General features: G+C 41.0%; 1 protein-coding gene across 14 annotated transcripts in view; it reads left to right on the top strand.

The window, feature by feature from the left end:
* Positions 1-13,966, top strand: part of COMP (cartilage oligomeric matrix protein) — a 39,532-nt gene that overhangs the window by 9,274 nt on the left and 16,292 nt on the right. For 4 of the 14 annotated variants that reach the window (XR_012621081.1, XM_074808438.1, XM_074808437.1 and 1 more), the window contains 3 exons: positions 3,566-3,655; positions 7,379-7,441; positions 11,694-13,800. Coding sequence is in view for 11 of the 14 variants with exons in the window: in XM_074808438.1 (XP_074664539.1) it covers positions 13,698-13,800 (103 nt within the window). In the remaining 3 variants the exon portion in view is untranslated. Of the gene's footprint in view, positions 1-3,565; positions 3,656-7,378; positions 7,442-11,693; positions 13,801-13,966 lie in introns of those variants that run through there. The other 10 variants (XM_074808440.1, XM_074808443.1, XM_074808435.1 and 7 more) reach the window with 10 other exon arrangements.

Consider the following 13,966-nt stretch of genomic DNA (forward strand, 5'->3'; position numbering starts at 1 on the left):
GGTGGTTGTTAGCAAATGTTATTAAGAAAATGAAATGTCAAACTAGATCCTGCGGCCTTGATTTCAGCTATAGTATGAAGACAGAGCAGAGGTGCTATGGGAAGATTTCTGGCAAGTAAGTGGCATTCCAGTCTCAGACAAGATACATATGAGGCCACCTTCCTGGCAGCAGGTTAGTATATGACTTTGCTGGAAGGGGTGATTGCAAAAAGTTGATGAAGAAGGTCTGGAGAGCAACAATTCTAAATAGTGCTTTAGTAATGATGTCATTTAAACAAAAAAATAATGTTAAACATTGGGCAATGCACTCCTTTGGATCAAGAGCAACACATGGCCACTAGCCAAGATGCAGAAGAACCTCTGCAGCAGGAGAAGTTGCACAGGGTAATAAAGAGCTGTGGAAAGTCCAAAGCATGCAAGGTCATGATGGAAAAGCCATATTAGAATAATCCTGAGGAGTGGCAGGATAAATAACCCGGTATTTTCTATGAGTGTGAGGGCTTACTAGGAAGTGGAGGGGAGGAAGGAATTGTAACTCTAGTCAAATAGTATATTCACTCACGATCGGTCCATGCGTCTTGAAGTCAGAAGCCAAATCTTGGGCTAGCTGTTGCCCTGGAACAGCCCACATGCCTGCTGTGATCCCAGGCTGATCTTGGGCTGCGGCTCCAAACAAATCCAGTTACAACCTGCATCCACCTCCTCTACTGAGGAAGCAGAAAGGCAGAAACAAAACAAGGGGTACTGTTCTTGTGGACTTGACAACTTGATGAACATCAGGAAACATCAAAAATATCATATAAAAACTGTGTTATAGGTTTTTCATTATGGGATGACCCATTATGGTGCTGCAAGTGGTCTGAATTGATGGATCACTCTCAGGCTAGGGGACAGAGATTAGCCCTTTACTAGCAAGTACATGTAGTTTTAAACAAATCCCCACTGGATTCAGCTATGAACAGCTGAAGGCCTGGTCAGTTTAGTAGGAGGCTGCACATGCCTTCCTCTTTTTTTCCGTTTTATACCATTTGTTCCATATTCCGCTAGAGGCCACCACAAGCCTCATCAAAAAAAAAAAAAAAAGAAAGGGAGGGGGCACCTGCAGTATTAAATGGCAAAAGCTCCTGTTTTATAGGGAGATTTAGAAGTGGAACTTGGATCTCCCTAGAAACAACTTCTCTTCCCGCTGTGTTAGGAGTAACTCCCAGATGTGACTTGGAGCCAGCAAATGATCTCAGGCTGTGAGATCAGATTTTGCTGAGTATACAGGGTTAGACATGTTCGTTACTCTTTCCAGAAGATCTCCTATCCAAACCATGCATTGATATTTGATTTCCTTGGGAAATATTGGCCTTCACGGTAGCTTTTACTGCATTTGTGTATAGAGACTCAAAGTTTCAACATTGTCTCCTGCCTTGCCAGTAGAAAGTTGCTTTTGTCATTGCTATTTATTCACCTGAGGCGTGGGGTTCCTGGAATTGTGTGCGCTTTCCTGGAAGAAGTGTTGAAGGGTGTAATGGCTTGTGCAGAAAGCATTCAAAGACTGAAAAGATGTCAAGGAGAGACAAGGCAGCTGGAGTTAAGGGAGAGCTCTCGGATTCCACTCTCATGATAGGTATTTCTCTGGCCGTCATTGTCTCAGGAACTCGATGTCGCTTACACCCAAAGTGTTTTGGCTTGAATAAAGGTTAATGGAAGAAGCTGACTGCTGTGCTAGCCAAAAGCAATTGGCCTTTATTGAAGGAAGCATTGCGAAAATACAGAGGATCAAACTTCTAGTTTCCATGTGGAATTAAAAGTAGAGTAATTCTGCGACCATCGCAATTAGGCTAAATATGTGTCCTTGCAATGTTTGGATGGGAAGAGCAGTTTAGATGAAGCAAGGACTTCGTCTGAATCTTTACACAGACCGTGATACTGAAAAATACTGTGAAAAAGATTAGATTTGCTTTTGTGGCTGTTTTTCAGCTTTGGGTGGGGTCAGGAGGAGGAATTGCCAGAAATCTCCAGAGCCAGTTCATTCCTGTGAGATTTCTGGTCTGATATTTTCTTGAAAACTCAAGAGGTTTGGATTAGTCTCCAGACTCCATCTTTCTGGAGAGCTTCCCACCACTTGTGAGCCTGTATACATGCCATTTTTCCATTTCTCTAGGGGTGAAAAAAACCCATAACCCATAGTCTGGATGATGCTGAATTTTCCTCTTGAGTTTATAAATGTTGTACAAAGTTTTTTGGATAAAGCCAGTAATCTGTAATGTCTCAAAGCTTATGAAAGTAAAATGTGCATGTGAAAAGAGATGTATGACAAGATGAGCTGACAGTATGTACGCCAGGAAAAGCATGCATTTAGTAGCCAGTGGCTTCTTTGTTTCCACAGTCCGTGAGGTTGGTGAAACAAGCAGTTTCACCAATGAAACTGTTTGCTTGAAGGCGAATAGGCCTCTCGAAGTGATTCTTTTGACTTGCATCTGTTAATAACTTTCTAGTAGTCTGGACCAGGTAGCACAGATGTTCTCTTCAGCTTTGCAAAAGCTGTAACTCAGATAACATTTCTGAGTCGTACCAGAGCGCTTTCAGGCCTGAGCGGGGAGATATGTCTGCGTGAGAATCGCTGAGTATTTAACGTTGTTATCGAACCAAACGTGAATGAGGGCTCGGCTGCCTGGCTCTGTGCTATTATTTCTGTTGGAAAATTCATCTTCGTTTTGTATGAGATCTCTCTTTACAGAGAGACAAGGTTCTCCTGCTTCTGAGGACGATACCTGTCCTTCCCCGCCCCCAGAGCGTGGGCCCTGTGAACATTTTTGTCTATTCATTCCTCTGACAGCCGTAATTATCTCTGACGGAAAGCCTGTGGAACGCCTCAGGCAAACACTAGAAGGGGGACAGCAGTGTGGAGAAGATACTGCCTTGTGCTATAATGGGTCTGTCTAGAAGATACTGGGTTTGTCATTCTCTGCTCATCCTTTGAGGAGCTGGCATCCTTTCGTGGTCAAAATTTTGGGAACAATCAATGAAGGCATAAAAGACAGTTTCCAGAAAGAAGATTCATTCTTGTTTGCTCAAAATCTAACAGAAGTTATTAATCAGTTGATGTGGGGTATAAGCAAGAAAGATTGAGACAATGTTCTGCTCTACCACCATCATAAGAGGAAGAATGATTTTTGTGGAATACTAAGGATCTGCTATTATAATAATCCCATTTTCTTTTTTCATATTCAGGATTCTTATTTTACATATGGATAATGAGGCCACTTTAGAGAACAGCCTTGACAATCTGCTGGTGCTTCCTATATCCCTCTATTTTTGTGCCCTCCATGAATCTCCTAGTCATCCTGATTCCACAGCGATCAAAGAAAGCACCTACGCTTGAAGAATTTTCATTGTAATTCATAAAGGCTTTTTTCTCATTTTCCTTGTATAAGAAAAAGTCATATTTCTGCATGCAAGTGTTAAACTACTCATATTAAAACTGAACTTAAGTGTGTAGCCTCTTCCTGAGATGAGACGAAGAGTATTGCATTTAGTGATCAACTTCTTTTCCCCTTTTCTCTGTCCCATCCAGTATTTTGAAGAGTTGAGTTTGGAGAAAGCAGTGGTCAGGCTTCTGACCTAATGTTTTCAGCATCCCCACAGCCAGTGCAAGATGTGAGGGGTGAGTAATACAGTGATCTATCCTTTCTTCCTCTTCCTACAAGTTAACTCTAATTTTCAACAGTGCAAAGGTTTATGTCTCCTGCAAACAACTGACTGCAAATTACATTTTTACAGAGTCTCTCAACAGTGGTCTTTTGATCACTGGTGTCCTGAAAAGACCTGATTGCTTGGTGCTGGTTTTGCTATTTTCCAGCTGTTAAATCACACTAGATATCTTCCTTCTGGTTTTTGGTGTGCTTTTTTTTTTTAAATGTAAGCAGAGGAGCTAATTGCTATGGAGAGGTTATGTGAAAAAGAGCAAATGGGAAGAAAAAAAAAAAAGGCCCCTGTTGCAGTCAGTAAGAGAGGAAATGTCAAGAGAACTATCATTAATCTTGAATCAACACTTATTAAAAAGCTACAGCTTTTTGCTGCATGTATCCAGGAGACCTGAACAGGTTTTCTTAATATAACTTTTGGCATGGAAAATTTGTTGGTGTTCCCTTGAGGTGTCCACAGAAAGGACAGCTTTGTGGTCTGTCTGAACACAGTTATTAGAACTACTGGTCCAGCTTGCTGGGAAAGGTAACTTACCACTTCATACTTCTGAGGCAGAATAAACTGTGAAGTTCAAATTTTCTCTGTGGGTCTTTGGGATGTGACCACAGAAAGCACAGCTCTGTCTCCCGTGAATGGATGCTAACCATTCCTTGGCGCTCCCTGTAAAAAGCAAAGGTTTTCTCTGGAGTCCCAAGCCAAATGTTTCCCTTTTTTTTTAATGCTGTTCTACACTCTGTTATGTATTTGGCTGCGCTCTCTGTCCCAAAGGTGTCTATGTTCTGGTGGTATTAGGTATGAATAGATTGTCAGGTTCCTTGGGATCTTCCTTGCTGAAAGGCGTGATGGAAACTTGATCTTTTTTTGAAGCTGCATGTCAAAAGGCTAATGGCATGTGCCAGCTTGTGGCTAGAAGGCAGTAATCTGAGGACAGCAAATACTCATCTATGTAATACTTGTATATAAGATACAGAAATAGTATTATTCATACACAGTATGTGCATTTATGTATGACTACTGAACTAATCATGTGCAGACAGCTCCAGCAACATATCAGAGTAGATTTCCAGGGTCCCTCAGGTTCAGTATTCTGCCTATGAAGGGGTCACTGCCAGATGTTTCTTTGGAGTTAATAAGTCTTGGTACTTGATCAAAACCAAGTCAGTGCTCCCTAGGAGAGGTCCCCAGACTATTAAAAAGTGTACATGCTGTCTGCCCACCTACATGTGTGATCTCAGAGCACTGAGCACTTCCAGTCCCTTCTGTAATGAGACAATTCCTGTTTACACTCTTGCTGAAGACCCCTGGATTACACAATAAGAAGGTTTGACCACGGAGGTGAATTATATACATCATTTAGGGGAAAAGGAAAACCAGTCTGCTTCGAAAAGCTTTTAAGGTTTGCCATCCCTAAGAGTTTTGGGAAGTGACTTAGTGCATACTGAGCAACGAGTGAAAGCAATCAGTAAAACTGTGTTATTGTCATTATGACTCTGGGAGGTGTCTTTTAGTAGCAAAATCCAAAAAGGGACACCACGGCCAAAGCCGTTTTACTGAAAAAAACTGCATACTCTAAGCATTAATGATACTCCCAACAATAATTCCCTGCGAGATGTGATGGCTAAACCATCGCATCAGTTTGCATCTCTCTTGGTCAAAACAGCCTTCAGTCTTCTCCTTTTTTCCAGTACAATTCAGTTAATTATTCCCAGTTCCCTCAATGAGTCTGAGCTCCTGCTGGCTCCTGGAGCAATAGTAGCTCATTGTTGCAAATGAGCTTAATCCAGTGTTAGAAGTCTTTATTGTCCCTAATAGAAAATGGCATGAATAGTAAAGGAAAAAATGTGAGATGTTTCCTGTAAGGTTTTAACAACCCTCCTGGGTGTATGATTGCGACATATGCTGGGGAATAGTTTTGAGCAGGGTGGCGGTGGGGAGAAGGAGCTCTGGCAGGATTTTACACCCCCATCTGTAAGGTTCATTACAGCGAGCAGCTAGAAGGAAGGGAAGGATGGGTGACAGCTCGTCTTGATCTGTACATGCCACTGCTTTTCACCCCCTGGGCTTTGTCAAATCCCCCTGGGATTTGTCATAGTGTGTCTCTGGCCAGCTTGAATGAGGGGTAGAGCAAAACTGAGGGCCGATATGAAATTTGTGGGCCCTTTGATTGGCCTCCTGCCCTCAGTTTTGTAAAAAGCATTTTAGTTCCAGGTGTCTTAATTCTCTTCAGACAGGATTATGCTGACACAATGGCTCAGGCATTTTGGAAGGGATAGGATTATCAGTGTGGGACCCAGGGGTGCAGAACATTTGACAGTGCTGCAACCTTTCTAGAGACAACAAATTAAATTATCAAAACTCAGCAAGTCACTGGGAAGTTCTGGACCGTATTTTAAATGAAGGACAATGTTCAGGGTGATCTTGTAGCCCTGTCTCTGGATAGACCTTGGACCCATATTGTCACCAGTCCTGTCACTGGCCTCATCTCCTGCTGTTCCTGAGGACACTCCCTGGATGGAGCTACTAGTAACCAAGTAATCTAGTAACCTAGACTACCCAAGCAGTCTAGGTTAGCCTCATTCATGCTTCCTGCTGCCCTCTGAGTACTGGAAGTTCAGTATCACATCTGTGATGAAACTGAACTGTGATGTTCTTACTGTGCACTTAGACACTTTTTATTTGTCCCAGGGCTATAGTTGTTTGATATTCTCTTCTCTTGCAAAAATACAGCTTTTCTTGCTGATGCTTCTCAGAGTTCCTACATCATCCTGTGTCATTCTCTCAGCCCATGTGGGCAGAAAGTCACTTCCAGGAAGATCAGCCACTTACAGTGGTGGTAAGGCTGCCCAGACAATATGTAGTATCACTTATTTTAGATGAATGTGCATGTGCTTATTTTTTTTAGCATCTTTCCCTGCCAATGTTTGTGAATGAAGATTCCCCTTCTTCAGAGAAGAAAGACGGTTTAGTTATTTCAGTGCTGGCATGAGCTTTGGGCTTCCAGGTTCAGTTTACTTGCGTGGTGTGACCTAGCGCAAGCTGCTTAACTTCTGAGTGATTCAGTTCCATGTCTGCAGAGCACGATTCTTGCTTCCTCAGAAGAGTAATGTGGCAATAAAGAGTCAGGCCAATTAGCTCTCTCATGGTTGCTACAAATTGGTTATCTTGTTGGGAGTCTCATTAGAGAGATCAAGAAACAAAAAGCCTTGTGGGACAGGAGCTGCTTCCGACTCTTACTAGGAGCTTCCTAGGTCAGGTCCAGAGGTGCAGGGAATCTGTCCTGATGACACACTTTGAAATTTTCAGACTGGCACCTTTCTTGTCCCACTGAATTCAAAAAAAAAGAAAGAAAAAGGAGGTGATAAAGCTGGCAATTTCTTGATATGTGTCTGATGGCTTACAAATGTCTCCTACTTATTAAATGTGCATTTGTTGTGTTGGCTATTCAATGGCAAAAATATTGGAAAATGCCTACTCTGGTCATACTGGTTCTGGTTATTATTTTTGGTTGGGGGTTAGGAGCTGAGGATAAAACAAAGGGTTTGAATGTGTTCTTGGCTCATCGTGTCTTTTTTGTGGGATTCCTCCCTCAAACATTGGAAAGCATCTGTACGCCTTTTTTCAGAAACCATTTTGCAGCTATTTTTGTACACTAACGTTATGGTGTTTGTTTTGTTGCATTCAGAACTCTAAGAAAATATTCAGGATGAAAACTGATGTTCCCTTGAAAGTCAGCTATTCATACGCAGTAAGTATAAAAGTCATCAAATCGGAAGAATAAGCGGGAAAGTTGACCCTTCTGGAACTCTCATCTTACTTCAAGGAAGGCCGGGCTTTCTGCAGTGGAAGGCAGTAGCTTCCTCCCAGGAGATGTCCCTGTCACAATGTGCCAGTGACTGTGATCCTGTGGTTGTGGCCCAGCGTTATGTCATCCTGCCTAGTGCCACAGCAAGCTGTGTGACTTTTTTTTTTTGTTTTTAGCTCATGTAAACGGCTTTACTGACATTACTCAAATTCCATCAGTAGGGTAGAAAACAAGAAGACCGAATGATAAAGCTAGCATAGTGCACAGTGGAGCCATGTCTGCTTATTGTATTTTGCAGGCTTGATTTTCTGTCACTGCAGTTTGCCATTGATTAAATGAAAAAAACATTAAAAGTACTTACTTATAAAAGGTCTTCCGTGACCTTCAGTGCCTTGCTTTGCTAAGAAATTCAACGTTAGAGACATAAACCAGACTGCAGCAAACTGTAACTCTTCAAACATGTAACAAACCACAACCTAGAATGGATTATTCCATCTTGCAATGAATGAAGTGTACAGGGAGGGGATGGGGATGTTCTCACCTATTGACTGATGGATTGTGTGGGTAATATTTGCATCGCTCTAGGTGTTTATGTCAAATAATGAATCTGTTTTCCATAAAGAAGCACCATTGGTGCTATTATTTACATTATTTAGTTAATACCTAAACTTTGTTACCTCAGGACTGCAAATAGCTCTAAGTAGATCATTTAGGAATCCTGTTTGTTGAGATTTTGTTTTAGCAACTGATAAGTATTTGTACATAATCAAGCTGTAAAATCATGTTTTGCAAACTTTTGAAAGCAGGTTTTTGTTTAGTCTGGAAGCACATAGCAGAAGGTAGGACAAGACTGAAGATTCTGTTGGCAGCTGGGCCTCAAACCTCAGTGTCCAGTCCTTTTCATGGTGTGGATCTTTGGAATTTGCAGATGTTAGACAATAGCATTCAGAATAAGTACAAGCTGAAAAATACTGTGCTTGGGCTGAAAAATTCTGATGGATTGGGCTGCTTACTGATCTGCTCATGAGTGAAATGTGTCGGATTCGTTCAACTTCAGCTGTAATCAAGCAATTCACCATGATAGATAATGTGTCTTCTGAGTCATAGATAGTTTATGTATTGTGACAACTACGAAAATCATGACCGATTTAAGATTTAGTTGAGACTTCAAGACTTTGATTTCTCTTAGAACTGACTAACTGTTGACAGTCTGCAATGCCTATGCCTGGAAGCTGCATACATTAGCAGGCTCTTACGAAATCATAGAATTGAGATGCAAGTTTTCAAATATATAGTGCTTGTTCAAAGGAAGGACTAGCCTGCTCTTTGGGTCCATGGTGAATAAGAGAAGAAGCAATGGGCTTAAATAGCATCCCTTGGAAACGTTTTCTAACAGTGGGAAGATAAAGCATTGGAAGGCTCCAGGGGTGGCTGTGGAGTCTCCATCGCTGGAAGCATTTAAGAACAGGGTAGAGAAGGCTTAGTGACGAGTTCCATTGGTAATATTGATCCTGTACTGGGAGGAAAAGGAGGAGATGTTTTCTGAAATCCTTGCTGATCATCTTTTATATAATTTGGTTTCTTACGACCATAAATATATAAGAAACATTGTAAAACACTTAGCATACAATTTCAGAGGGTGTAGATGTTTTTCACTTATTTTTAGAATTTGACCTTACAAGACTGAAAAATAACTTTTTCCTTCTGACTTTTGTCCTTCACTTGGCAAAGATTAGTTAAAAACACAGAGATGGAAAATATTTAAACTTTAAACTAGTATGAGCTTTTCTTTTTGTTGCTTGTTTGTGTGCTGGTTTCATTTGTGATGTCAACTCCAGTCAGGGAAAAAGGTGTAACTAACCTGGCACTGCGCAGAGTGCAAAAACACTTTTTACACTGGAGCCCAAATAAACACTATCTGCTGTTCACTTTTTTTTTTTTTTTTTTAATCAGTAATGCTTAAAAAATGATATTGACAAATCTGGAAGATGTTTCCCCATCAGATAATAACAAGTTCAGATACATCAGCTACTTTTGAATTTATCCTTTTTAAACAGGCAGAGGCACCCAAAAATAACCAGCCACAATCAAACACTTTCTGATCTGCTACTGTGTGTTTAAGCTACGTTAAGAGTAGTGATTTATAGGGATTTCTAGCCCTCAGATCTGAATATAGAAAGGTGTAGAATGAGTCCAAGAAAAATAAAGGTAGGAATGACCTCACCTTGTGGAGACACTGTGTCTTGCTCAACTCAAGAAAGCTCTGTAGAAATTAGCTACATTTTAATTTGTACAGTTATTTTGCTACTGTCAGTGAACAGAAATGATTCCCAGAAACTGTTTTAGACTAAAAAGAAATGGCTTTGGGTTTCTAGAAGAAGGTAAAGACATACCGATCGCTGCCTTAATATGCAGAAGACTTATTTGTTCAAATATTTAAGATGGGTGTAATGCAGATTTAATATGCTTTGGTTCATTTCATTTAGAATAAGTGAGCAGCAACAAGCACTGTTCTGTCACCATACTGTCCTACACTAATTATTGCTGAGGGAAATGAGTGTCATTTCTCAGCAGTGAACCTGACTTTACTGAGTTTGAGAACTTGCATCTTCTAAGTACATACTCACAGTTTGCCTCTTGTGCTGTAACACCTCAGCTAACTGCAAAGCTACTTACCAGTAACACGTGCTCCTTGTGAGCCAGTTCAGTGTACGCTCCAGCCTCCACTAATAAATTCACTGTCTGTGACTCTCTTGCAGAGGAGAGCACAGATGATGATGTACTTGCAGATTGTCCACATTACCCAAGTTCTCTTTTTCTCTTTCCTTTGAAGAGATCCAGGTTTGCTGCTGGTAGCCCTGAGTGTTTTAAATACTTTGGTGACTTGCAGCTTGTCCATACAAGGAAGTCTTCAAAAGAGAGGGGTTCACTCTTCTCCTTTTGTCCTGTGCAGTGACTGCAGGAGCTTGGGAGATTTCTTCTTTTTAATGTCAGTTATTTGAGTTTCTTCAGTCCATAGTAAAACCAAAGAAAATTATCTAATTTCTCTATAATATGGTTTTAATGAGTTAACTTAGATGTTAAATAATATTAGAAAATATAGTGAATTTTACGTATAATGTGATGTCGGGGTTTAACTCCAGCCAGCAACTAAGCACCACGCAGCTGCTCACTCACTCCTCCCTGCTCCCAGTGGGATGGGGAGGAGAATCAAAAAAAAAAGTAGGGTTGAGATAAGAACAGTTTAATAACTAAAATAAAATGTAATATAATAATAACAGCAACAATAATAAAATATAATAATAATAGCAATGAAAAGGAATATAACAAAAAGAGAGAGAAATAAACCCCAAGAAAGACACATGATGCACGATGCAACTGCTCACCACCCGCTGACCGATGCCCGAGCAGCGATCTGCCCATCCCAGCCAGCTCCCCCCAGTTCATATACTGGCCATGACGCCCTATGGTATGGAATAGCCCTTTGGCTAGTTCGGGTCAGCTGTCCTGGCCATGCCCCCTTACTGCTGCTTGTAGGCCCGCTCGCTGGCAGAGCACAGGAAACTGAAAAATCCTTGACTTAGGATAAGCGCTACTTAGCAACAACTAAAACATGAGCGTGTTATCAACATTATTCTCACACTAAATCCAGAACGCAGCACTGCACCAGCTACTGGGAAGAAAATTAACTCTACCCCAGCCGAAACCAGGACACGTGGTCATCAGGTTATAGTATTGTAAAAGGGCACGAGATTCTGGGCAGCTGAAAGTGTTCGGAAAAATGCTGAACTCTGTACAGAGGAAGCAGGACTCTTCTTGACAGTCTTCGAGAGCTCTTCCTAGATACAAATACCGCTCCCTTGCTGGCTGGGGGTCCCATCATTTTACAAGTGGTCTCAGAAACAGTTGTTACTAGTCAGCCTACTATCTCTTCTCAAAACCTGGGGGTTTTTTGGCCCCTGAAAACGTAGAAACACAGAAGTTTCCAGGTAGCTGGATACTGGACTTTCAAACAACTGTTTTATTAGGTGTCTGACTTTAAGGTTTTTTTTTAATGTGGGTTGGTTTGGTTTTATGTCCTAATATCATTGAGTAATACTTTGCTTAGATAGCAGAAAACATCATTACTGCTCATACATATTTTATTTGCCTTGTATTGAATAGTTCCTTTTTTCTTTTAATTTCTTTTTTGTAGTACTGGGATTTTGATTGTCTCATCATTCTATATGGACATATATTTCTCCATAGAAAGCAAATCTGATGTCAGTTGTTTCTGAGGTGACCTCACAAGTGACCCTTGTCCATTCTTCATTCCATGTGAGTTACATCTTTTCTTTCTGGAGTTTTATGACTTCTCCCAACTTGAAGAAAACAGATTTTTTCTGAATAGTTGGCAAGAATCTTCCTTTATTAATGACCCATGAGGCTTCTGTTGAAGTAATGTGCTTTTCCCTTGAAACTCTCCACTACCATAACAGGTACTAATGGGCCTCCTTGCTTGCCACCAGCAGGGTTCTGGACTGAGCAGTCTGCAAGGTCTGGATGCCTCTCTCACCTCTTGACAACAGCACCTTCAAACATAAGCTGGACGGACATCAACTATCCCTGTTTCTGGTGAAAAACTTGCTCCCTGTGGGATGTGTGACGGGGCATTTTTCATTCACTCCCCATTTGTTGCTATAAAATAAAAATTGTAAATATTTCCCAGAACATCACTAGGAAAACCAGTATATTTTATCTTTAATCATCAGTTGCCATGGTTTTGATTTGTCCAGAAGGACCCAGAAATGCTAAAACCTGGGAAACTCAGTTGTTCTGAGTTCCTTCTAAACCACTTTTGCTTACCACAAGTATCAAACCCTCAAAGCTGATTTACCTGTGGCTTGACAGCAAAAAGTCACTTGCTGTGTGTAACATGAGATGGCATGTGTGCCAGACAAGCAGAATCGTGCAAATGCCAGCTAGGTAACACATGCAAATTAACCTTATTTTGCATATAAATTTGCTTGGTGCAAGAAAACGTATAATCTGTCTGCTGCAGCATTCCCGTAATATAAAACTAATAATATTTATTAGTGAACTTGCATGCTCACCAGTGCCTGCCAGACTGCACGCAGTTACCTTCCAGAATTGTGCACAGCCACAAGGATGGCAAGTTTTTTCCTGAACATGGGAGGTCTGAGCTCAAAATGAGAAAAAAATCTTTGTGTAAATATCCAGGGATCCTGCTGCTATAACACTTTAAAGACTGAGCTACTGTTTCCTGGGGCTTTCCTGTCTGTGTCCCCAAGGGAGCTGTATGATCAACGTTCAGACAGATTTGACAATCAAACAGTGAGAATGTGTGATCAAGAATTTCACTGGTCTTCACACTAAACTTCTTACAGGTCATAGTTTAACATGCAATGTAGCAGCTTTAAGATTTTCTTTGGGCCGATTTTCTTTGGCTGGTCTAGATGGCTTTCTCAATCCTCTCTGTGTCTTCTGATGGAAAGTGTTGGATTGAGGCTGACTGATGGAAAATGCTGGACTGAGACTCATTCCTTCACAGACAAGAAACAGCAAAGTCTACCTTCCTTTCATGCCGTCACTTCTGCACTGCATCCTTCCTTTAGAGAAGCCTGGGTGGGGGGTAATAAGAACATCAGCCTCTAGTACATTTGCTCGACCCCTCTCCGAAATAGGATGTGACAGCTCCTCTTTGGAGTTGGAAGATGATTCAATAGTTCTACCCCAAGTGTGAGTGGTGAAACTGTCTTTTGGGAGTTTAAAGAGTCTTTTCTGAAACTCTAGTGAAGTCCAGATGTCTCATAGCTTTTGTGATCTTGCGAGCAGTTTTAGAAGGAAAATCTGTGAGGGTTATGGCTATGAATCATCCGTCTATCCTGTGTCCATGAAGAAGAAATAAAACCCCAATCCAAAAAGAATCCATTTAATTCTGGAATTTTCTGACCTATTTTGGTACAAGCTGGTCTAAAAAAAAAAAATTAAACTACTCTCCTGATGAGTTTCTCATATTGTTTACTTTTGTAACGTTCTCTGTGGACTAGCAGCCAGAAATGACGTCCACCCCTCGTCCAGCATCAGAGAATAAGAACTTCAGAGGAAGGAATGCAACTTCATAAATAGCAAACCACAGACACTAATGGGGAGCAGAGGCAAACCTGCAGGTTAAAAATTCGTTGCGAGAGAAGCCCATATGTCCACACTGCCTGGAGATTCAAAGATGATTTCAGCTCTAGCATTTGTTTTTCTCCTCTGCCTCTCTTGTCCTTTTTCATCATGTCAGCAGAGAAGAGCAGGTAAGTCATTTTAATTCTCTCTGTATTTTCTGGACTCGTATGCTTTCTAGATTCCTATGAAAATTTTGTTTTGCAGAAGGGAATGATGAAGAAGGTTAACATTTCAGCTGCATCTGCTGAATCCTAAAAGCAATGTTTAGGGATTTTGTAGTTTCATATGAAACTT

Source organism: Strix aluco, chromosome 29 (genome assembly GCF_031877795.1).
Source record: "Strix aluco isolate bStrAlu1 chromosome 29, bStrAlu1.hap1, whole genome shotgun sequence".
In the NCBI taxonomy this organism is placed as follows: Eukaryota; Metazoa; Chordata; class Aves; order Strigiformes; family Strigidae; genus Strix; species Strix aluco.